This window comes from Haliotis asinina, chromosome 10 (genome assembly GCF_037392515.1).
Source record: "Haliotis asinina isolate JCU_RB_2024 chromosome 10, JCU_Hal_asi_v2, whole genome shotgun sequence".
NCBI lineage: Eukaryota > Metazoa > Mollusca > Gastropoda > Lepetellida > Haliotidae > Haliotis > Haliotis asinina.
In genome coordinates, this window is record NC_090289.1 from 52,752,545 (window position 1) to 52,779,788 (window position 27,244).

Here is a 27,244-nt window from a genome sequence, read left to right on the forward strand (position 1 = left end):
TTAGTACATTTTTATTCTAAACAACCTGAATGATACCACCACCTCTTCATGATCCAACCACCCCACCCTACTCACATCCCCTTCCTACCTGCCCTGACATTACAGTCCCTACTAGTGGCCCAGTAAGGACACTAGGGCTGTGTATTGGCATATTTATTGTATTGCAATATATCGAAATTCATGTTCCCATATTGAGATACATATTGCGATGCATTGGGGCCTTTAGTGTTTGACTGTGAGTGACACTAATATTGTGTACATCAATCCTATTTTAATAAGTCCTCTCTCTCGATACCCAATATCTCTATTGGCTCCATGTCTCTAGTTTCAGCAAATGACCCCTCCATCCCCCACTCCACAGCCCACACAACCTTCCTAGCTGCCCTGACATTAGTCCTTCATACTAGCCCAATATGGCCACTGGTCTGACACCACCACCTCTCTCTAAACACCCAATATTTCTATGGACCCCAAGTCTCTAGTTCCAGCAAGTGACCCAACCATCCACCACTCCACAGCCCACACCCTCTTCCTAGCTGCCCTCCATTACAGTCTCTACTACTGGCCTCGATATAGACACTGGTTGATAACGCTACCCTTGTCTACTGACCCTGTCTTGGGGTTCTGCACACACTGCTGGATGGTGTCTGGAAGACGCTGATGCACCAGAGAAAAACGCAGGAAAGCTCGGCCCTTTCCCAGTGAACTCTTATGCTGTGAGACAGAAATCCAAATGCGACCTTACTTTTGAAAACACTCAGTAAACACAACATCCAAAGCATCAACACCAGAGATGTATCATGATATCCTATGAAGTATTTAAAGTAGTTTCACTACTGGCCATATAAATAGTAATCAGCCAGTACTGATAAGAGACCATATCTTTCTCCAAACATACATACAGATTGCAAAGCATCTGTTCACTGCTGTCTTTATGTAAAAGCTACATTAACTTTTTCCTTCCCCAATACTGTCACTGCGCCACTGAGCATCTCTATGGTGGACATTAGACACTCTATAAATACATTATTATTAATATTAATAAAAAATATCAGCATGAGCAATTTCCATAAACATACGGTTCCAGCAATAGGGACCATAATATATACTTTCCAGTGACAATAAAAATTTGTCTAAGAATCACATTTCCCAGGTTCTGATGATCTGGAATGCAAAGATTCACCAAGACCTTAATTTGATTTGATTTTCGATATTGGGCTGTTGAGGCAATCATTCTCGATTTGATACTTCTTACAAGTAAAAGCATCAGATTTGATCTAACTCTAAGTGTCAACTTTTTTCAGCATGAAATCCATCAGCTAACAACAATTCACAACGGATAATTAGCCCCGAATCAACCAGTTGTTTTTTGCATCATTTCAGCACGCCAAACAATTCGAGTTTGAGCCAAAATTACGTTGACTGTGTGGAAATAATTTAAGTAGGTATTCCAACATCAAATCTAAACTATGGTGTCAGATTAGATTTTCAATGAATCAAACCGAATTATTGCAGCCCTACTGATGACACATACACACCTCTCCGAGTGACTTGACGTATTTGATGCCATCATTGATACCCTTGGTAGACCCGAGACAGTCGACGAAGTAGTCCCAGTAGTCCTTCCTCCGACCCAGCATGGAGTACCGCTCTGCAAGCAGTCACCAGGCATTCTTGCAAATCCTTACCTATATGGTCTACACACTGGAAGGCATGTGTGGCAGTGGGTGGGGTTCTTGGTGTTTTCAAATATCACATATACTCCCGGGGGGTACAAATACATAAATCATTTACTGATACCATTATAATTGAAACCCTTTCAACAAAACTACTCATTTCGACATTTAATTACCGTAAACTGACCCTTTCTACAACAGTGCACAGTTCTCTCCCGTGAACAAAATTTCAACCAATCAGAGGGACATGCCTCTGTGACGTAATGTGAGGTATACCTGTGTGGGTTGCTTAGTATTCATGTGCATTTCTTAGAGTAGATTATCTTGTTAATAGGTTAGTCTAAACATGCAATTATGACAATTATTTTGAAAAATGAAAGCTTTATGTTTTCACATTTACTGCCATTTAATCTTGTCACCTGCTTTGCTTATTTTCCGAGATACAACTTGTTTTCATAGACGATTGTCAAAATTGCTTGTTGTCATAATGGTCATAAATCATTCTATTACAAGCCTTGTCATGCAAAAATCTTTTTGGTCATGATTCAAAAACATATTTTACTACGAATACGAAGTAGTGTTGATCTTTTAACTTGATAAAAACAAGCCATAATCTAATTGACTCTCAAACTAACTTTAGACTGTGACGTGATGAGTTTAAAAAATGGTGGTGCCCTGTCGTGAACATCTGCCAGTCTGAGAATAAATGCTATTTAGGACCGTTTTCAATGAGTTACAAAAGCTAAACTACTTTCTATTCGCACTCACAAAGAACATATTAAGCAATAACTGAAGGAAATCTGTGCATAGTGACACCATCATCCGTCACCTAGCAGCATTTGATGTCAACAGAACAATTTGGCATGTCTTCGATGACGTTGAGAAATGAGCCAGTTGACGAGCTTGTTACACATTTTATATACAACTAACTGAAAGTCCTTCCTCACATGATGTCACAGTAGTTTGCTGCAGTGCTCTCCTGACAGAGTTACGTAACCTGTCTGTGGTTTCATTGGCGGGCAAGAGTGAAGCAGTCGATTTCATAGCAACTTTTAATCGCTTGGTATTAGTTAACCACACATTTTTTTTAAGAATGAAATTGGTGTTCTGCTTAAGACTAACCACAAGTCTTTCAAATGTAATGGTTAAAAAAGTACAAAAAATGTGGGTTTATTTGTTCTTTAAAACTTTACATACCATACACCACCTTTAGCATTATTCCAGCAACATCATAGCAGGTGACATTAGAAGTTGGCTTCACTCACCATACCAGTGTTTGGAATCAAACCCAACTCTTCCACATGATGAGTAAACACATGAACCACTTAGCTACCTTTGGCCCAGCAATAGTATCAGATCAATCACTATAACCACAGGAAGAAAGTATGGTAACAGATATATAAAGTGTCAAGTGACAAGTGACCTATAGCACCTAGATCCCTGTCATGTGACTATACAACCATAGCAAACAAACATATCACCTCCGACTGTATGTAACAACAGCCATGTGCAGATATATCACCTTCAATGTAAGCACATAATCATGATAAGAGATGTATCACCTCCAATGTAAGCACATAATCATGATAACAGGTGTATCACCTCCAATGTAAGCACATAATCATGATAACAGATATATCACCTTCACCATAAACACATAATCATGATAACAGATATATCACCTTCAATGTAAGCACATAATCATGATAACAGATATATCACTTTCAATGTAAGCACATAGTCATGATAACAGGTGTATCACCTCCAATGTAAGCACATAATCATGATAACAGATATATCACCTTCACCATAAACACATAATCATGATAACAGATATATCACCTTCAATGTAAGCACATAATCATGATAACAGATATATCACTTTCAATGTAAGCACATAGTCATGATAACAGATGTATCACCTCCAATGTAAGCACATAATCATGATAACAGATATATCACCTTCACCGTAAACCCATAATCATGATAACAGATGTATCACCTCCAATGTAAGCACATAATCATGATAACAGATACATCACCTTCACCGTAAACACATAATCATGATAGCAGACATATCCACTTCAATACAAGCACATAATTATGATAACAGATATATCACCTTCCATGCCATGCAACCATGATAACAGATATATCACCTTCAATGTAAGCATATTTTCAGATAACAGACATAAAACGTATCACCTTTCATGTAATCAGGTTACCTTGACAACAGATTATGAGATAAACCCCATCTCATGAACTATCAGTGCTAACCAATATATCTCCCTTCAATTTAAGAAGGTAACGCCAATAACAGATATATCACCTTTCATATGTGCCTGCAGAAGGTATTCCAGCTTGGCACAGAATCTGTGGAGGGTTTGGTTGTCATCATTGATGGGGGCTTTTGTCTCACTGAAGTCATCCTTCATCTGTGTGATGCACTCTGAGTGAGGAGAGGAGAAAACTATAACTGTGTTAGTCTCAGCTACAGGGTGACAAAACAACAACAGCATAAACATCAACATTGCCGTGTTTCATACCAGGAGGAAAAGTGTCATCAAGAGATCACATATCCACACTTGCCTGGTAAAGAGTGAAGTAAGGTTTGACTTTGTACACCTCGCATTTGGTTTCTAGCAAATAAATACATTCAGTTCAGAAACACACACAAAAAAATTCAACTGCACCAGAAACAAGCACTACCTATATTTTCAGTGAAGTCTAATTTGTTGTTATGAAAACAAACAAAAACATTCTTTATTTTACATACAAATTGATCTTACCCTGTATATCCTGAATAATTTTGTGGTGTTGCGGTGTCGCTACGACCCGCGGTGCTGATGCAGATGCTGACATCTTGCTGTTTTAGGCTTTTCTACATCATCTGAATAAGAATAACCAAAATAACATTTGAACCAGGAAAGAATGATATTACTCTGTTCACTTAACTCCACATAAAGATGGAAATATAATCAAACATCCTGTGTCATACATATTGACAGATGTGCTATTTCATTATAATATTTCTGTGTTGAAAAAAATATTTCATTTTGTTTATTGAAAAATAGCTAGCGTTAAAGTGATTATATAATAATGTAATATTTTGCAACATAGTTACTCAATTTTACTCTGACATGAACCTCCATTTGGGAGGTTCTGAATACCATACATAAACACATGACAAGGGAATGCATGAAATTGTGACACATACAAGAGGACTTTTTTCATTGTTTTGTAGTAATTATAACGTCAAAACACATTTAGTAAACTTGAATCCACAAACAAACCAACAAGAATAAACTGGAAAAAATTTGAACATACAATCTGAAAACCATACTTCACGAACAGTGTGCAATTTCAACATATGGAATTATATGTACATGTACCATATTGTGTTGGGATCAATATGACTAAGATGGCTGTACAATCCAATAATTTCAACTTGGGTCAGTGTATCACAATCAATGTATCCAGTGAATCATTACAGCCAAACTCAACACATGCTAACTGCATTTTTTCACACTGAACCATCTCTGTTATTAACGGATATTTCATTAGACATTCTGAATGAGAATTCAGATCACCCAGATAAACTTGTATTTCATAATATACCAAGCATCAATTTTCACATTAACATCATACATTTGGTTTGATTAGTGTTTTGCAGAGGGGTAAGGAGTAGATGACTATCCGTTTTGGATGAAAGTCTACTGTCTCGAAACCAGTTATCACCACATACTAGTTATCAGCAAAACATGGCAGCAGTGCTGAGACGCCAAGACATTTTGATTTTAACTCTTATAGCCTATTGCTTTAGTGATGTGTCAATGTGTGAAAGACTACAAAATTCTGGGGTATGTATCACTCTTTAGATATCTTTAAATTTGAGGTGGCACCGAAAACAAGGAGTCATTTTACACAAAGAAATAATCACATTTTTTTCAAGAAAATTAAGTTCTAATATTCCTTAAAGTAAAAGGTTTTTGCTTTGTCGCATGCTACTATCCATCTTGATGAGATCCTTCCCATCGTACAACCCACTGGCACTGGGCTCCCCTCTGGGGCTTGTAAGGCTAAAACACTGGCATCAAGAGTCATGTACAGTCAGTGACGGGGCATTAGCACTATATAAAATAACATGTATAAAATATATATAAAACATAAAACATATATAAAATAACTATATGTTTTACATAGTGCTAGTTATCCGCCATTGACTATATGAGCCTCGATGCTAGATTTTGCTTTGCAAGCCACTATTCGTTCAACCCCCCACTGAGAACATTGAACGCTTGCAGTAAAGCCAGCTGACCTGACGCGATGGACACGGACCGTCACGTCTTCAGTCTTGACACTTCCTAATATTTTCACTTCATTAGAATTCTGAAATCTTTGTATGACATTTTCAGTGGCTACGAATAGCTTAACTGTCGTCGTAAACCACCTAAGTCACACGACAATCTCTATTCACATAATGGTACACCCCTGGTTTGTTGTCATTGTACGCTATTTTTACCAAACTTGAAAAGAGAGTAAGTGCAAGGGAGGTAATTCTCCATGCACGAAGTCTATGGATGTGCTCGTAAAATCAACTAAACCCACGCTACACTCTACCGCCATCTCCTGGAAATTATCAAGACATTTGTCTTATTTGTGGGTGTATTGAAAGTTTCACAGTGGAATCTGACCGTATATACGTAACTATATACACAAATATCAAAGAGAAGACACGTTATGCTAATCAACAGTGAGAATTCACAATGGAGTCATTTTAAATTTTAGCCTTAGGCATTGGGCTATGCTTCGATGACAGTAGGCCCAATAATGGCTATATACAATGAAGAAATTAGCAATAGATTTATCCTTTGATACCGTAGGCGTGTTCTAGATCTCTCCTATGTGAAATGACTCGGTGAGTGATACGTGCTATCTGTATCAACTACCAGATCCTAGATAACGGCTGCAGGGGCGGCAGGATAGCCGAATTGTTTAAGTGCTCGTTTGCCACGGGACCCGTGTTCGATTCCCCATAAGCCCATTTCTGGAGTAGTGCTATTGCTGGACGTTTGCTAAAAGTGGCATTATACCGTACTCGTTCAATGTTCAATCAATAGCTAATCATAATGAACACCACATACAGTGCAATGTTTAGATGTATCTTAGCTAGTGTGTTCAAGCGGTTTTGCGCCCAAACGACGCATCTACCTACTTCTAATGTACCGGTTTCAAACTAATTTATTCACCGTCTTCTTTCAAATTCTTCCATATTCAGTATTTCTGACAAGGCTAACTCAGTCGCATTTTGATGTTTACTTGGGTCAGGATGACAGATTACCAAACAAGCTTTCACTCACGATTATCCATAGGATGGGGATATATAACACACTGTATACTCGAGGGCGGCCAATTTTTACCTAGTACAATTGTTTCAGCGTGAGTCATGACACCGTTAGTCAGGAAACTCCACTCTCAGAGGAAGTATTACCCATAATCCAAAAAACATTACTCTGTGCATACATGGTCGGAAATTCCTGTGAATCCGGACGATTTAAAGGTGAACGACACCGACTGGATTAACGAGGGTGATCCGACATGCATTGCTGAAAAGTAATACGCATATTTGCAGTGACAGTCTTACGTTAGAAGTATTTATACGGTGATTTTCTCCACAATACATTCTTTATTGGTACACGTGAGTGGTTTGCAAATGGACGTCCACACTGCCTGGTCTAGACTGTCAGTGTGGAGATCTAGTCTCAGCTCGAGTGCCGTATTTGCTCTACTCTGTCTAGATGTGTGTATCTATGATCGTTCCTCATCTCACTACAGAGAGAACACACATCACTAAGGTCTGAAGTCAGTGTGGACTACCCAGATAATCACAGTGTCCAACCGCGCGATACCCAGGCACCTGATACCCTGACGGTGTGCCAGACAGAATCACTCTATACACACGTGTAACGATGTGTCTATCAGCTTTCCTTTAACCATGTTTTATTAAGACCTCATTACACCTAACAGATCCCTGCATGTGACTTATAATAGCTGTATGCATCGATGTGAAAGTCGTATTTCTTGTAATAAACGCTGGGTTAAAAATAATCTCAGATATGGGTTTCACACATTTTGCCCAAGTGGGGAATCGAACTCGGGTGTTCGGCGTGACGAGCGAACGCTTTAACCTCTAAGCTACCCCTCCGCCCCACGTTGATTCATCATTAGACCACTAATGGTCGTTAATGTATCTACCGGGCATTAAATGGGCACATTGTTGATAAAAGCGTATCAAATTAAACCAATATAAACACGGCTACACCGTGTATACAGCGTGTATACATAGACACATACATGCATGCATACATACGGTTTCAGTATTCACTCACGATGTGTAGCATGTGTGTATTTTACCACGTATTCATATATTTATGAGTGAAGGATTTTTCCATGAACAACAGGTATCATAACTGTTTAATAATGATTCATTAACACATGCTATGATATATCCCACTTTCACAGGAGCATTAGTACTATTATGAACATATTTACATAGCCTACACTGCATCCGGCATGTGTACACCATATCTGTTTACTGGATAAACAATATATAGATTATTCACCAGACACACACCAGACACTAGGCACAATGTATTCAAATAATATTCACCGGCCTCAAAGCTGGAAACGCAATCTGCATGTTCACGAATGTCTCACTAGTGCCGGAGCATTATGTGATGAGATGTATCGTGTAAGTTAATTTGCCGGTTACAGTGTGTGGCTCCTCCCTACCAGAGAGCGCAAGGTCGTGGGTTCGATCCTCGGCCGCGTTATACCAGACAAAACGTTAAAATGTGGTACTTCCTGGTCCATGCCTGTCGCCCGACATTAATGGGTACAACAAGGACTGGGAGGCACGGAGTCAGTATAATGTGTGTAAGTGGTTATTCATGCTTAACCACTGCATGGTATCTCAGTGAGCTAGCAGTATGAAGCGTGCTTATGTCTGGACTGGTACAACCAGACACACATACAGTCCGACACAGACAAGAGAGCATGACTATAGACAGATGAGGTATCGTTACCGTATACCGATACAGATCTGAAATCATGACTGTAGACCGACACAGACCAAAAATCAAGACTATATATCGACACAGACCAGAGGTCAAGACTATAGACCAATACAGATCAGGGATCATGACTGTAGACCGACACAGTCCAGAAATCATATGACTACAGACCGGTGCAGATGAGAGATCATGACTTGAGACCGACGTAGATCAGAAATCATGACTACAGTCCGACACAGACGAGAACATGACTATAGACCCACACGGATCAGAGCGCCTGACTTTAGACCGACACAGATCTGAGAGCATGACTATAGACCGACACAGATCAGAGCACATGTCTACAGTCCGACACTCACAAGAGAGCATGGCTATAGACCGACGCAGATCAGAGCGCATGACTATAGACCGACACCGACTAGATATCTCGCCCAGAGCTTACAGACTAACCCCGGCTGACAATCATAAAGAGACGTAGAGTGACAAGAGATTCATCGACAGCGGGCAAAAAACATATTAGTAGTGAAATATTGGTTATAAAAATTGTATACTGGAAATACTGACATTAAATGCTTCCACCATGCGATATCTAAATGCCACTATGGCATTTTAAAGTGTTGATTCGCTGACTCATCAACTCTGGACTTCAGACGTTGTAGTTATATTCTCAGACACGCTAATGTGAAATGGTGCCTAATGTATACCGCCTCATATTCTGGATTCCTCGAATCAGGAAATGGCTTTATAGACAGGGCGTGTGCTACAAGCACTCAGTTGCCAATATTTTTTGTTATACATCAGTGAGCAGATGGATCGCTTACACCACAAAAAGTACTTATTTTGCAATTAACCAGCTCATCCACAAAAAATGTGGAGTACACAGGCCATTGAATTTTACGTCCACTTACTTTCGCTAAACCGAACTCGTTAAGGTACTGTTTTGCGACTGATATCTGCTGATATTGAGGTAGTGAGTGAGTTTAGTTCAAAGCTGTATTCAGCAATATCGAGCTATCAGTCTCTAAATAAGCGAGTTTGGACCAGTCAACCCAGTGATCGACAGCGTGAGAGTCGACCAACGCAACTGGGATACGATGACATGTGTCAAGCAAGTCAGTGATCCTGACCACCCGATCCCGTTAGTCCCGTAAAGAGTGAGAGAGAGAGTGAGTGAGTGAGTGAGTGTTGTTTTACACCATAGTGCACCTTGATCACGACAGGCATAGATATTCGTCGGGTTGCAGTTCGACAGTGTATTCAGAAACGACGACAAAACAGTGTCTTGTGTAAGCAGTGCGCGGGGTCTCTCGCCGCTTAGAGCGATATTAATTTGTGAATGACACTGAGCCATACAAGGAGAGGATTTAACCATTATCTGTCACAACGACCAGTTGACATTTGACAATACGTACAGTTATCATAAAATTCCTGATAAACGTGGCACCGACCAGACATTATTTCAGTGTACTCCATAGACTAAATAGGCGGTATAGATGGTGTTCAGACGAAAATCAGAATTATTCATCCAAAGTATGAAATAATAGCACGCTTCTCAGTGTCTCCAATCCCGGACGTCTCTAGGATAAACTCTCTTTCCCTCATGCCGTATATGCTACTGATTCAAACTCTCAGCCTCGTCCGGTGGATGACATTCCTCCACATTAATGACAACATGTAGGAGGCCGACATGTGCATTTGTTTTTCGGAAATTAGTTTTATTCAGGATTGACGTTAATCAACGTCAAAACGTCCGATTAATTAATACATATATTGGGAAATCCGAGCGTATTTGTCTTTCAGACCGACTGTCGGTGTAATTATGGTGATTCGACATCTGCTGGGGCGACTGCCTCCTGCATTGTGACAGTTCAATAATATTGCGTGTGTGTGTGTGAGAGAGAGAGAGAGTGTGTGTGTGTGTGTGAGAGAGAGAGAGAGAGAGAGAGAGAGTGAGTGTGTGTGTGTGTGTGTGTGTGTGTGTGTGTGTGTGTGTGTGTGTGTGTGTGTGTGTGTGTGTGTGTGTGTGTCCTGTCGGTGGGAGTCTTGGTGCCTCGGCCGTGTTTAGGTAGGTTTTCTTATCCTACACACAGTAGCAGGCACGCACACACGCTCCATCTTTCATGGTCTGTAGGTAGATCCGGTCCAGGTCCGATATGCCGGATGTGACAGATGGTTTCTACCTGGTTGAAACCTACGAGAATGTGAAACGCACGAGAATGTGAGGCGTACGAGAATGTGAGACGTACGAGAATGTGAAACGCACGAGAATGTGAGACGTTAGAGAATGTGAGACGTTAGAGAAAGAATACGGTTGTGGTCAGACCTAATGTCAAGGCAAATCTAGGGTCCGAACCCACGACAAGCTGATTCCGGAAACACGAGTGAGTGAGTTTAGTTTTACACCACATTCAGCAATATTCCAGCTATACGGCGACAGTCTGAAAATACTCGGTTTTGAACCAGACAATCCAGTGATCAACAGCATGATCTACGCAATGGTATACGATGACATGTGTCAACCATGTCAGCGAGTCTGACCACCCGATCCCGTTAGTCGCCTTTTACGACAAGCATGGGTTACTGGAGGAATGGGTGAATTGCTTGGAGCAACATTCAAGTTATATCATGGCGTCTCAGTGTAATGTTGCAGAAATATAAGAATGTCTATGGCATTTACTACTTGAAACCTGCCTGCTGAAAACCCTGGAGACTTAATCAGGATGACTAGAGATTTATCAGGAATCCAGGATTCTAAGGGATACAACCCTGCGTGGAGACATGGACGACAGGGTCATCTGTACTTAGAACCTTGCTGTATCCCACAGCTACAATATACACATGTAGCATGGTGCATAGTCGCTCAGTGGAATGAACCTGCAGTGTAACTCATTATGGCCATGTCAGTTTCAAGCAGTTGCAGAGCATGCGTCATTGCATTGACCAGTCACCAGTTACCATGCCAATCTGCTTCCACGGATCATTTACTCCATTCGTAAGTGTGTAGAACGTTAGCGGTTATAAACAATGGTACACATACCTATGCCACTAAGTAGGTGCTCGCTAGTTCCGCCTTCACCAACTCGCCAGTAATGAATATCACATTGATTTGGGATGACTCTATAAGACGTTTAATCAAAATCGATATATTTGTTACATGGATAATGATATTTATTATGTTCAATCACAGTAGAAGACGAAATCTTTGGTTCACGAAATATCTGAATCTAAAGACATTTCAAAGAACCTTTGTATAGTAAACCTGTTTAGACATACCGCATGGATATGTCATCAGTGAAAGGGACCGGTCATTTATGAAAGAGGTGGGGCAGATCGATACTTTGTATAACGTTCTATGTACCGGAAATGACACCCTAATGATTGTCATATTTCTGGATGACCCTTTCCAAGTCCTTGTCCTACAATTACCCGTCTTGAAGGTAAATAATTCAAAGGTTTTGTATGTTTCTTATCACAAAATGCTCAGTTTGCTTATATCTGTAATGTTGTTTGGTGACCATCTTCTTCAGACTATGCTTCTATAACAATTACTTGTCCGCGGCATTAAATTAATTAAACATGTGTTGCTGTCGTAAAGGAAAACATTTTTACAATAGGATAGTGTGCAGTAAACCCAGGTCATAATGATGCAGTTTTGGTTTTACACCTTAAGGATCATAATTGTCAAATGAACATTGATATGAACCCTTCTATCCCGCCAAGATGATGGAGAAGCTTCATAAATAACCCTATTCCAACCCACTGCAGGTTTTGGCTCACGATGACGTCAAGGATATCATTTCTTATTCACTGCCTAATTAACGTGGAATTGTACAACCTGCTCACCACTTTCCAGGATAAACTAAATGTTTCATTTCTCAGTGTATTGCCACGCTTCCATTACGGCTTCAAGGAAATATTATCGATTTTGCTGTAATAATTAAAAGCACGTGTCATTTTGAAGTATTCCTGGTCTCCTGAAGATGAGAAGCTGGAGAGTCCAGTAGCCAGGTAGACCAACAGGTTTCCCATGATCGATGCCACAATTTGGATCCGTATCATCTGATGACTGTTATCACTTCCTCCCAGGAATACTGTATTCTTACAGCGGATTCTGGGAGGATATGTCACCGAAAGAAAACAATGTGTAGGTTTTGCGGACAATGTGATATTTTATTACATGGATTAAAAATCGAAAGGTAGCAGCATTGGTGAATGTTTCTTCACCGCCAAAGACACGTTTTTCATTGCATTTGCTGTTTGTAAAGAACATAGTGATCGATATCTGAAGGCATTTGACCTTAAGTGATGGCCATAACAATGACTTGTCGGTCCTATGGGAAACTCTTCTCAGTGACTTATAAAGAACAAGAAATTGCTGTTTGCCTTTTTGTAATATGTTTCAGTACACGAGGAGTTTAAAAATAATCGAATGGAACTTGGAATTCAATACGTGTTGCACAGCCTCCATGTGTGCAGGTCCTATACTGGTGCTCACTAAATTGGGTGCAGGTCCTATACTGGTGCTCACCACCCTGTGTGCATATCCTGTACTGGTGCTCACCGCCTTGTGTGCAGGTCCTTTACTAGTGCTTACCACCCTGTGTGCAGGCCCTATACTGGTGCTCACCACCTTGTGTGCAGATCCTATACTGGTGCTCACCACCCTATTTATATCCACTATTCTGGTGCTCACCACCCTGTGTGTAGGTCATATTATAATGGTGCTCACCACCCTGTGTGCAGGTCCTATACTGGTGCTCACCACATTGTTTGTAGGTCCTATACTGGTGCTCACCACCCTGTGTATAGGTCCTATACTGGTGCTCACCACCTTATGTGTAGGTCCTATACTGATGCTCACCACCCTGTGTGCAGGTCCTATACTGGTGCTCACCACCCTGTGTGTAGGTCATACACTGGTGCTCACCATCCTATTTATATCCAGTAATGCTGGTGCTCACCACCCTGTGTGTTGGCCCTATACTGGTGCTCACCATACTGTGTGTTGGTCATAAACTGGTGCTCACCATCCTGTGTGTTGGTCATATACTGGTGCTCACCATCTTATGTGCAGGTCCTATACTGGTGCTCACCACCCTATTTATATCCCCTATACTGGTGCTCACCACCATGTGTGTTGGCCCTATACTGGTGCTCACCATACTGTGTGTTGGTCATAAACTGGTGCTCACCATCCTGTGTGTTGGTCATATACTGGTGCTCACCATCCTGTGTGCAGGCCCTATACTGGTGCTCACCACCTTATGTGCAGGTCCTATACTGGTGCTCACCACCCTATTTGAATCCCCTATACTGGTGCTCACCATACTGTGTGTTGGTCCTATACTGGTGCTCACCATACTGTGTGTTGGTCATATACTGGTGCTCACCATCCTGTGTGTTGGTCATATACTGTTGCTCACCATCCTGTGTGTTCGTCATATACTGGTGCTCACCACCCTATTTATATCCCATATGCTGGTGCTCACCACCTTGTGTACAGATCCTATACTGGTGCTTTGCACCTGTAATTCTCACAGAGAAGTGCTGTTTAGTCACCGTATGGGATTTATTGGCGACAGTGATCCATTATGTGTTATCTGAGCCGTCGGGTACACAAACAGTAGTGTTTTCACATTTAGACCGAGTACTGATGTGGACACTGCTGGGCACGTCCTTGGCATTAATGACAATATCAACAGGGACAACACATTGCGTCTGTGCATCATGCACATATAGCTAGAGAGAGCAGGTCTGCCGCCATGCCATCTATTTAACTCTCTAATACATGTGACACGTAACACTGAGTGTTTGTTCCTTCTGATCTGACGGACAAACATTAAAACACGATAGTCTTGCCTTACACTAGATATTGGATACAAGCAACTGCAGCAAGCGCTGGTTATAACCGAATAATGCAGTTACCGTCGAGAAAATCCTTGATCTTTTAAGTCAACAGTGAAATGCATAAACTTGGTGCAGTCTGTATACATATACATTTAGCATGACTGTGTGAAGAACGCGCGTGTCCGTTAATGTCACCGACTCTCATCCGCCAAGCTGTGAGAAGCGCTTTGACGTCAGAAAACCAATACACCCAGCGGCGGGTGGTCGATTGATGTTACTGAGGCACAGTGAGAGAGATAAAGTGCTAGTGTGGCACTTTACTGCAGAACAAGTAAAAAACAGATAAGTGGTCGTCTTATTAGCGCCAGGTTTCGTCATTACAGCAAGGTTCCCCAATGACAAGGATGCGTGTTGAGAAGCTGTAGAACACTGCCTTTTGCGTTGAAGCTAATCCATTTAAGGTGGTTTTATTACTTGGATGCGGATACTCCGACACACATTTCCCAAATGAAGAATAAATAAGAAAAAAATCATTCTTCCCGTCGAGTTTGTTAATAACGTTAAGTAATTATTAATAAATTATCCAAGTGGATCTAATTGCAAATGAAGGAAGTCTTTGTAATTTCAAATTACCCCACTAAGCAGCTGTTTTGCTTCTTGTTCCTTTCTTTGCTGAACATACCTACATAAGAAATGTATGGTCTGTTAGAGAGAAAAACAATCGATACAAAACATACAAATCTCATGTCCATCCAGTACGCAAAAGATACATAAACTGCCGGATAAAAGCACTAATACGGGAAGGATGATAGTGAGTAAATGTGAGGCAAACACGACATAAATTCTGGGTGCGTGGTGATATATTTGATATAGGTATCACAAGCATAAATCATTGACTGTCTTAAGACATGTGACGTGCCATTGACGTCTTCGGGAATATGGATGTCGTAATTTCACCGAACACACTAATTAGCAGAATAAAGCTGGTATTTTCAAGTGTATACTCTCTTTTGCGTGAGTGTAAAAGCGTTATGTATTTAGGCAGCGGTCCTCTGCCGTTACATAGTTTTTGGTTTGATCCAACTTCTCATTGGTTGAGAAATTACGAGATACTTGGTATATCTGTTCACGGTGACACAGAAAACATGGAGAGCAATCATGACGTCTTAGAAAGGTGATAAGAGTTAATGGCCTCAATCCGAGCTTTGCTGCCATCCACTGGTTACTATGCTACCACTGTCCATGTGCAGGGACACCGGTGCCTGTCGGGCATGCGGCGGGCGGCAGGCGACGCCACATCACACTGTATCGATTTATTGGAAGTTGTGAACGGCGCGTGACTCTTCTGATGGATTCGGAGACGGGCTGCTGATTCAAGTCAAGGACTGTTGTTTTCACCTTTCTTCAATAAATTGTTTACATCGTCATCGTTGCTTTTCAAGTGGGATATGTAAAAGAGTAGCGTGCATACTCTTACTTGTAAACAGCACTGACTAGGGGTGAGGCTACTCATTGCCTTTGTGAGACATACCACTGATGGGCGGGTACTGGAAAGCGGTTCAGAACACACTTGTTTGGTTTGTTTGTTGTGTCACGCCGCACTCAGCAATATTCCAGCTATATGGCGGCGGTCTTATATAATCGATTATGAACCAGGCAATCCAATGATCAAGAGCATAAGCATCGGACGGTAACGGACAAAAGTTGTCTTATCCGGGGTGCTCTATAATCCGAACAAATAAGTCGGCCCTAGTCCAGTCCGTAATGGGCAGATTCCACCGTATACGAGCCGGCAACATCAGATATTGCCAAAGAGGCTGCAGCGTCAGGCTCCAAAAGGCGACAGCAGCATGGACGGTGGCCTCAAGAGGCGACAGAAGTAACAGGACTATCCCAAAGAAGAGGCGTTGTGGTTCAAAAAGGTGGCAGCATTAGACATTGTAACTCCCAGCGGAGGCAACATCAGGTGTAACATATCAAGTAGGACGCGGCATCAGGTACTATGGCTCCACAGGGCGGAATCATCATGCACCTTTCGTGTTTGCCTGCAAAAGGGGACATCATCATGCCACGACTGAGTGCCGTCAACTGAAGCATCGCCATAGCCCGCCTTGAAGCCCAGGAGTCGCAGTCTGCAGTTGTCCAACATTTCACCCTTCAACAGACCACCATACCTCGCCTTTTGGGACTTTTCATGCAGACCAGTTCCGCCCAAGATCGCCCATGGAGCGGCGGTAAAAGAGTTGACACCCAATCTCGGGACCACTACATCCGTGCTGCTCATTTGCGTCATCGTCTTTGTACAACCATAGAGACTGCACAACACATCCCTGGTTTGAGAAGAATCTCCGACCAAACTACATGTATCAGGAACCCATTGCCTGAAATGAGAATTCAATCAAGAAGGCCAGTGGTCGCCCCTGTTTTGAGAGGCTTCCATCGGTGCAATCGCGTGGTGTCGTGGAGTCCGAACTGGAACCTTAGAAACTGGAGACACATCGCTGATGAATCACGATTTCTTGTTCGCTGGTGAGATGGAAGACAGCAGGTATACCATTTATCACTTTGCGCCTATTTGCATCCGACAGATCGACATATTCCGTGGAGTCAGGTGCCATGGTGTGGCATGCGATATCCGCACAAAGACATTTGATTTAGACGTGGTTCATGGGAATTGAGGGCAAATCGGCACATCAACAAGTCATTGCGAGTGGCATGCGTCCGAGTGTGGCGAGACAGAGAACGTTGTTCCAGTATGACAACGCTACTCCAAATACAGCACGCGTCACGGTCCTCCATCTTGCCATTTCTAACGTCACAGTTATACCATGGCCTTCCAGATTACCTGATCTAAACCTGATAGGGGATCTATGGGATTAACTCGATCGACGTGTACATCAACGGCAAAACATGTCACTTAGACAAGTGGCCATCGCATTGCAAGAAGAGTGGGGAAGAATTCCACACGACTGACTTCGTCGACTTTCCCAGTATGTGCCGAGAAGAAATTACTGCAAGTGGTGGCCATAAGTACTGACTTTGATGCCATCTTGTGGACTCAAGTAAACAGAAAGACTAAAACACATTTAGAATTTTTTTCACTAAAAGAAATTATGGCTACATTTAACTAACATATGCATAAAAAATGTAAATAATTAATAATTTAGTTATTCGTGTATACTGAGTCATAATCACATGTCTCCTAATTATTTGACGAAGCTCGTGTCTCGACTAATCCCATTTTCTAAGTTTCTTCCTCATAATTATGTTAGTTATCAGATTCGTGGGTAATATAAATGTTCTCCTCATATTATGTTACTCCACATACACGACATTTCTGCTTGGTGGGTCTATAGAAATAACTAATTTCATGTGTTCTTATAAGCTAAACTGATCACGTCGGAGATATTGGTGGTATCAGCCTATCGCCAAGCACCTGTTTATATCTCCCGCTAGTTGTGATTTCATTGGTTCACAGAGGGGAAGCACACTTTCCCGTATTATGACGTCATGTTCGAATCAAAACATTGGGAAGAGTAGTTTTCATCAGCTGGTGCCCAGCAATGTAAGCGGCGTTTTGATTGGACGAGATTACGGATCCTGTGTACAGAAACAGCTCCATTTTCCCCATCTGAAACGGAAATCGATAAAAATAAAGCATGGAAATAGAAAGAGTTTTAATATCTTACCTTTTGCACCTGAAGAATGTTAAAATTGGCATCTGATAAGCGACAACATGAAATTATAATCGCGCATTTGCCTCAATTTCGTCACAAGGAATTGACTAATCAAATGGCTTGTTGCATATTGACTTCGTCGGAGCAGTTCATGTTATTATTTTCTTTTGTTCATTTTCTGTCGCTACATGGATGTATGGACAAAAATCTTGAGTTTAATGGCACGGCGAGATGAACCATCATAATCATTTTAGCCACCACGTCAAAACAAGATCAGAGGTACTGTATTCCACCACATAGTTCCCCATTCTCAGCGCAAACTAGCTTGTTTTGACAATCGCTTTGGTTTGTTGTTCTGAGCGATATTCAGAACAGCTGAGCTGTTAGATCACAGATCGATTAATTATATCTCCAACTGTCATATCAACATTTAATTGCCATACCATTATATTCCAGTGACCTAACCATTGTCCATTCATGTCTGTGTTCGTGATGGTTTCGTGGGATGCTGGCAAAGCCGTTTAATGTTGATTAGTGTGTGTCCGGCTGTAGGATGTAGGTAACGGTACCGACACAGGTCATGTGTGTTCACATAGGCCACACCACATGGAATTTCCTTTGTTCCCTTCAGGTATATACACAATCGCAAAATGGGCCAAGTTGACGATATATCAGTTATTATCATGGCTGAATCGTGAAAAACATTTCAAGCTCTATATAAGACATCATCATTTATCCTTGACCTGCCGGAGTATGATTAGGAATGGATAAACTTTGTCAAAAACTACAAGTAGCCTACCATCTCCCGCCATTTAACTAACTGTTCACAAATTGTTATGTGTGTACCTGTGAACTGATTTATGTCAGTGTCCAGGAACATTTTCATTTCTTTATCTGGATTTGTTTACATCAGTGTCTCTTTTGCTACTGTTGGTTCATGGAAACTGTGGTATTACCACTATCATGCCTTTTATCATCAGTTATTTTTAAATGAAGTGGAAACAAATGCCTTTCTCTGCTTTTCATTCCACAGTCATGTTTTATTCCCTGATAGTGGTGCGTGTCAAGTAGGTATGCCTTCAGGCTCTGTGTCAGACTTTGTGGGATAGCCCACTGGTTACGGTGTTCACTTGTGATGCAGTAGAATATGGTTGATTCTTTCTGTTGTTATAAATTAACCATCAGTAATATGTTTAATTTGTCCTGCATCACGAAATGCATCAGAGGGCCAATACAAGATTTTAATGGACCAATACAGTATTTATGAGGACTAATGTGACTTTGTCTTTTGATTGCATTCATCACATGAATATGTCACAAAAAGATGATAGACTGCTGTCATTATGCATTGTTACAGCAGGAATCTGGATTTCCCATAACTGTGACGCTTTAGCTTTTATTTGAACAAGTTTGAAACATACTATTTTGGTAGCCAATCAATAAGTATGTCATTAAATGGATGTTCTCATATTGAACGTGTTATAGGTTCTTGGTCAGTCTTATTGGCCCTTGACAAGCTGAAGGATAGTAGTCGTACAGCCTGCCTCAGACCAGTATGACTGACCTTGGATTTAATAAGGCTAGTATGAAAGCATCCATGTAAAATAATGTTATGGCATATGTTATGTGTCTTTGCTGAATGTGCAGCTAGTGTAACCTGAATGTGATGCTTTGGCCACAGATGCAAACGTTTCCTTCAACTTACCTTTTCACTCTACTTAAGTAAAGTACAACATATGCAGTCTTTTGCCTTTCCAGGATGCCTTATTATACAGTTTTCAATCCAGGTAAAATAGTTTTATAGCTAAGCTATGATAATAATTTGCAGTGGTTTTTCAATGTTCTCTGTAGCTTTGAAGGCCATATTATCATTTCTTTTGATGTTTATGCATCTTACAAGTCTGTAACCAAGGTGGGAGGGGAGTTGGGCGGGATGAGAAATGTTATACACTGTGCACATGTCATATTATTTTTGAATGTATAAGCGATTGACCTTTGGTCTAGATACTCATTCTTTCACTGTTTAATGCTGCACTCGGGAATATTCCAGTTATATGATGGTGGTCTGAGTGTAATCGTGTGCAAACTAGACAATCCAGTGGTAAACAGAATGAGCATTGATCAATACAATGGGATAGAATGACATAGCTCAACCAAGTCACCGAGTCTGACCTCCCTATCCCATTAGTCGCCTATTACATCAAACATGGATTGCTGAAGACCAGTTTAATCCGGATCTTCACTGATGCTGTGCAGAAGATAGAGTTTTTTAATTTTTATGTATCACTGATGTGATGACCACATTGACTGATACTTCAGTCTGTTTGAAGATCTGAATTGATTTCCGGCAATCCATTCTTGTCATTTGAGGTGATTGGATTGGTGGGTGGAGGCTTGATTTGTTACAGACCATCGTCATCTTGCTTGAATATTGCGGAATGTACCTTTAGGCAACAAATAAACACTCTCTGTAATCCGTGCTGCAATAGACCTAATGGTTGAAGCGTAATCTACAGGGGTGGGCAATAATACAGATTTACCAGTATGTTGTAATTTGAACTTCACTATACCATATTATTGTGGTGCACCTTTTGCAAGTTGGTTCACCCGATATGATCGGTTATTTTCGTGATGTAGTCAGAACATTTGTATTTCCTTCATCTTATTGTAAATTAATAATTTTGAGAATGTTTATTGGACATATTTTTGCAGTACATATTGCAAAATGCCAACACATATCACAGTATATTGCAGTATGAAGATGTGAAAGTTTTGGCAATACCCAACCCTAGCAGCCTAGTGGTTGAAGTGTTTGCTGGTATCACCAAAGGCCTAGGTTCAATATCTCACACTGGCACAAAGTGTGTAGCCCATTTATACAGTCCCCGACATATCACTGGTACATTGCTAAAGGTGCTGTAAACCAGTACTGAGTTGATACATTATAGGCTATTTGGGCATGGAAGGAAACTTGCAGGGCTTTGTGTTAATAAGTTGATAGGTTAGGTAGAGTTTGGTAGGTCAGTTGAGACATTGAGGTACATGAAGGAGAAGAAATGGGCAGATGATGAATGAACTCAAGCTATGATGGTTTGTTCGTTTGCTGTTTAACACTGAATTCAGTAACATTCCCGCTAGCAGCAGTCAGTGAATAATCGAGTCTAGACCAGACAGTCCTGTGATCAACATCATGAGCATAGATGTACACAGTTGCAATATGATGACACGTGTCAACCAAGTCAGCAAGCCTGACTACCCAACCCTGTTAGTCACTTACTCAGTTAATGACACGTGTCAACCAAGTCAGCAAGCCTGACTACCCAACCCTGTTATTCACTTACTCAGTTAATGACACGTGTCAACCAAGTCAGCAAGCCTGACTACCCAACCCTGTTATTCACTTACTCAGTTAATGACACGTGTCAACCAAGTCAGCAAGCCTGACTACCCAACCCTGTTATTCACTTACTCAGTTAATGACATGTGTCAACCACGTCAGCAAGCCTGACTACCCAACCCTGTTATTCACTTACTCAGTTAATGACACATGTCAACCAAGTCAGCAAACCTGACTACCCAACCCTGTTATTCACTTACTCAGTTAATGACACGTGTCAACCAAGTCAGCAAGCCTGACTACCCAATCCTGTTATTCACTTACTCAGTTAATGACACATGTCAACCAAGTCAGCAAGCCTGACTACCCAACCCTGTTATTCACTTACTCAGTTAATGACACGTGTCAACCAAGTCAGCAAGCCTGACTACCCAACCCTGTTATTCACTTACTCAGTTAATGACACGTGTCAACCAAGTCAGCAAGCCTGACTACCCAACCCTGTTATTCACTTACTCAGTTAATGACACGTGTCAACCAAGTCAGCAAACCTGACTACCCAACCCTGTTATTCACTTACTCAGTTAATGACACGTGTCAACCAAGTCAGCAAGCCTGACTACCCAACCCTGTTATTCACTTACTCAGTTAATGACATGTGTCAACCAAGTCAGCAAGCCTGACTACCCAACCCTGTTATTCACTTACTCAGTTAATGACATTCATGGTTCCTGGAGACCAATTCTAACGTGGATGTTCAAGGTTTCCAGTCATAATCATGCAATGTAAAACCATCTCACATACATTACATCCTGTACTGATAATGGATGACTGAACTATCTCAGCTGGAAGAGGTGACTGCATAATTTCTTCTGTGCAGGTGATTGCATTATCTCAGCTATGATGGATTACTGCATTATCTCACCTGGGAGTGAAGACTATAGTCATCTCAGCTGTGATCATGGTGATGGATTACTGCATTATCTCACCTGGGAGTGATAAATGCATTATCTCAGCTGTGACAGTGATTGTATTATCTCACCAGTGAGTGATAAATGCATTATCTCAGCTGTGACAGTGATTGTATTATCTCACCAGTGTGTGATAAATGCATTATCTCAGCTGTGACAGTGATTGTATTATCTCACCAGTGAGTGATAAATGCATTATCTCAGCTGTGACAGTGATTGTATTATCTCACCAGTGAGTGATAAATGCATTATCTCAGCTGTGACAGTGATTGTATTATCTCACCAGTGAGTGATAAATGCATTATCTGAGCTGTGACAGTGATTGTATTATCTCACCAGTGTGTGATAAATGCATTATCTCAGCTGTGACAGTGATTGTATTATCTCACCAGTGTGTGATAAATGCATTATCTCAGCTGTGACAATGATTGTATTATCTCACCAGTGAGTGATAAATGCATTATCTGAGCTGTGACAATGATTGTATTATCACAGCTGAGGTGTTAGTTGTATTTTCTCAACTATGAGTGATAGGTGCATTATCTTACCAGAGAGTGAAGACTATCGTCATCTCAGCTTTGATGGCTAACTGAAGTATCTCAACTGTGATTGTATTATCTCACCAGTGAGTGATAAATGCATTATCTCAGCTGGGATTGTATTATCTCACCAGTGAGTGATAAATGCATTATCTCAACTGGGAGTAAACACTGCATTATCCAAGGTGTGAGTGACTTCTGTTTTACGTCGCTGTTTGCTATATTCCAACAATATCAAAGATGGGGGTAAGAAATGGGCTTGACACATTGTATCCATGTGGGGAATCAAACCCAGGTCTTCAGTGTGACAAGCTAATGCTTTAACCACTAGGTTCCCCCACCATCCTATCCCAGCTGTGAGGGAAGAGTCCTAAGACTGCAATATCTCAACCGAGAGTGGTACCTGCATTGTTTCAGCTGTAACGGATGACAGCATAACTCATCTTTGAGGAATTATCTCATTTGTGACTCCTTTTTTTCTACCATTGCAGGATAGTGCCATATTTGTGGTTGGTGATCATGCATGGAGCTGTGAGGATGATAATTTGTTTCACTTTCTCTGAAACTCATGATAAGTCCTTTACTCACTCATGCATATACTGTGTCTCGCCTGTGTTAAGTACATGTAATAACTATCTGCCTTTGAGGAATCAGGAGTCTGTCAGTGTAAGTCTTCAAATTCAGGATAATTGCAGTTGGCTGTGGACACAGCATGACTGTTCGCAGACACACCCCATAGGGTGGATGCTCGCTTGGTGCCACTTATAGACCAGATTTGCTTCACTGGCTACATTAAGTGCTGCTTCCTTTTGTCTGCATTAGAAAGGGATGCTACTGAAATGTCAGGTGAAAGAAAGTATATACTCTTGTTTGATGATGACTTAATATGAAACAAACAACAGTGATTGGTGGATTTACAACTGTTGTCACGGTATTGCAGTTTTATCACATTGCGCCAGCTTATAGTGGGTGGACAGTTGAAAGTGACTCAGACGTCTGAGACGTTTAAAGATCACATATACATAAATCACTCATTGACATCATTATAAATGAAACCATGCCATTAAAACTGCTCATTTCAATTTTTAATTACCTTTAGCTGACCTTTTTGACAACAGTGCACAATTCTCAACCGCAAACAAAATTTCAACCAATCGGAGCGGCGTGTCTCCGTGACGTAATAGTGGGTATAGAAATGAGTGTCTGTGCAGTATTCATCTACATTCCAGAGGGTAAACTATCTTGTTTACAGGTTTGTACAAACCTGAAATCGCGACAGCTGTTGTGAAAAATTAAAGGTATATGTTCTCACAATCTACTATCATTTAGTTTTGTCTCCTGCTTTGCCTACTTTTCAAGTTACAATATTTGTTTTCATTGATGATTCTGTCAAAATCACTTGGTGTCGCTAGGTTGTAATCCGTGTTAGGTGATATTAACCTATACGTTATTTGTCATCATTCACTTGATGCTCAGTTAATGAATTTTTAACAGGTATAATTAACACGCTGATTGATTAATTACTTTTATGCAGATTTAAAAGGGGATTTGTCAAGAGGTAGTGTTTATGTATGTACATTTACTAATCTATACTGAATACACTGTCAGGTCTGTGTCTATGTAAAAACAACACCCTTCTTTCAAAGGATTAACTGCCAGTGCATTGATTGATTGCTCATTATTGGCTAACTTACTTTTTTAAAAGAATGATGCTCGTTATGCAATTAGTTGCCAGGTGAATGAACATTAAGGCGTATATTGACAAGTATCTACATACTGGTGAGTGAACGTTGCAAACCAAGTAAATTTGGCAAGTGAAGAAATTTATCACACAGTATATATATTTTCACTTCGACTTCGACCCCGACCTCGCTTATGTTATGTTACAGGTTGTGTCATGCAAACACCTTTTGGTCATGATTCAAATGCATATTTAACTACTTGTAAAAAGTAGTTCTGATTTTTTAACTTGATGAAAACAAACCATAATCTCAATAATTCTAACAGACTTTTAGCCTGTGACTTCACGATTTTCAAAAATGGTGGCGCCCTGTCTGAGGATAAATGCTATTTAAGTTTGTTTTCACCGACTTCAAAATTACTTTTCACTGGTAGCAAAATACGTATTATATTGATGGACATTAGAATTTTACATGACATTGCTTTTAACATAACAATTTCACTCATGGAAGTGAGGCAGGGGTCTATATAATATTACTTACGATAATATTGTCACTTCAACCACAACCTCGCTTCGGAGGAAGAAAACGTTATATTCATGCAAAATCCTTTTGGTCAGCAATGTGTAGTAAGCAGTCTTGATTTTATAAATTGGATGACACTTGAACTCTATTTTCTATCCTGGAAGCGTGGGAGGGGGCGAACCGATTTAGTATATACCACAGGCTTACACAATGCTCGCTTCGCACATACAAACAACCAGTTAAAGCACAAACAATGTGACACCATCACCCGACCCCAAGGAGAAATTGACGGCAACACAACAATTCGGCATGTCTTTGGTGATGTCGAGAAATCAGCAAAATGAGGAGCTTCCTACACATTTTCTATACAACTAACTGAAAATCGTTCCTTCTATGACGTCACTGCAGTGCTCTGGCGACAGAGTTACGTAACCTCTCTGTGGTTTCATTTGCGGGCGAGGGCTTTTTAGCAACTTTTGTGTGCTTGGTATTAATTAACCACAAGTTGTTTTTTTTAAAAAAAATGGTATTCCGTTTATGACTAACCAGAAGTCTTTCATATGTAGTGGTAAAAAGAGTACCAAAACATTGAGTTTATTCGTTCTTTAGCACCTCTGTGAAACATACAAGCATGGGTATGGAGCTGGGGAAATGTGTTGGGCTAGCCTCGTGGTTAACTTAAAGCGTTTGCTCTTCATGTCAAAGAAAGGGGTTCAAGTCCCATTGGGTGCATTGTGTGAACTCATTTCTGGTGACTGCCTGGTGCTGGAATACTGCTGTAAGCAGGGTAAACCCCTACTCACTCACTGTAGAAACATTATTGGAGCAGACAAGGATTCAAACCCACATTTACAGTTTTCTGGGATGTTCATGGGATGCAACTCTGGCTATTGTCATTCTGGATGATTAAAACTCCCAAGTCTCTGAAATAAACATGAAATGCTGCTGTATCAGAAGGCAGCATTTGTTAAGCCTAGTAATGTTTTGATAAATTTTGACATTGTTTCATCAAATTGTTAAGCCTAGTAATGTTTTGATAATGTTAGACATTGCTTCATCAAATTGTTAAGCCTAGTAATTTTTTGATAATGTTAGACATCGTTTCATCAAACTGTTAAGCCTAGTAATGTTTTGATAATGTTAGACATTGTTTCATCAAATCCAGTTATCTGGTTCATACTTTCCTTTTCCCAGTTGGTTTGGATGAAAATCATCATTTGTAGTTCTTCATAAAATCATGCCAAAGTTTTATTAAATGTAAAATTTACTGCCTCTACATCAACCATTTTGTAGTTATATAGAAACTCTGAGAAACCTGTCTTTTATTTGTTGTGTGTAAACATGTTGAGTATGAAGAAGAAAGTGTTCATGTATGTGTGTTGAATCTGTTAGTGAAGGTGATTAGAGGTGGTATTACACACCTTGGAGGCATCAGTACTTCTGCCCGGGACTATTGACTCACAGCAGTGGCTGCAGCTGACCAATTTGTAGTAATTAGAATCCTACCGTTCCTCTTCCAATTGATTCCTTCGAGGGCAGGGGCAAAGGCAATAGGAATGAAGGGGCAAACAGAGGGGCAGCTGGTGGGGCAGACGACGCAGTGAGAGGGCAGCTGGGATTAGGTGGTTGAAAGGGTCAACTTGCAGGGAAGTGGTATATCATTAAGTGGCACATTAGTGGTGGTTTAGACTTACAGGGAATTATTGGGCATACAAGGATGCTTAGTGTTTAATGCTGTTTTCCCTTTGTTACATTTGATTGTTCTGCGTAAAGCAAAGTAGTGATTTTTGCTTATAGGAAATCAGATTTAATTTTAGATGTATTGGTGGGTTACTGGAAACATTTAACTTCCTGTTAGGCACAGTTGTTGGCTGTAATACAGCAAATACTGATGTTGGCTTGTACAGACAAATTTATTTA

General features: G+C 40.7%; 2 protein-coding genes across 3 annotated transcripts in view; one reads left to right on the top strand and one right to left on the bottom strand.

Annotated features, from left to right (window-relative positions):
- LOC137297922 (FYVE and coiled-coil domain-containing protein 1-like) overlaps positions 1 to 6,200 on the bottom strand; it is a 29,163-nt gene extending 22,963 nt beyond the window's left edge. For both annotated transcript variants that reach the window (XM_067829915.1, XM_067829914.1), the window contains exons 1-5: positions 5,995 to 6,200; positions 4,466 to 4,566; positions 4,006 to 4,125; positions 1,539 to 1,651; positions 611 to 714 (exon numbers count right to left, since the gene is read on the bottom strand). In XM_067829915.1, the coding sequence (XP_067686016.1) occupies positions 611 to 714; positions 1,539 to 1,651; positions 4,006 to 4,125; positions 4,466 to 4,538 (410 nt within the window). In that variant the 5' untranslated portion in view covers positions 4,539 to 4,566; positions 5,995 to 6,200. The remainder of the gene's footprint in view (positions 1 to 610; positions 715 to 1,538; positions 1,652 to 4,005; positions 4,126 to 4,465; positions 4,567 to 5,994) is intronic.
- A 12,226-nt stretch (positions 6,201 to 18,426) lies between these two features.
- The window catches only part of LOC137298076 (F-box/LRR-repeat protein 20-like), a 36,868-nt gene continuing 28,050 nt past the window's right edge, over positions 18,427 to 27,244 (top strand). The window contains exon 1 of the mRNA XM_067830137.1: positions 18,427 to 18,552. Coding sequence (XP_067686238.1) covers positions 18,505 to 18,552 — 48 coding nt within the window. The 5' untranslated portion in view covers positions 18,427 to 18,504. The remainder of the gene's footprint in view (positions 18,553 to 27,244) is intronic.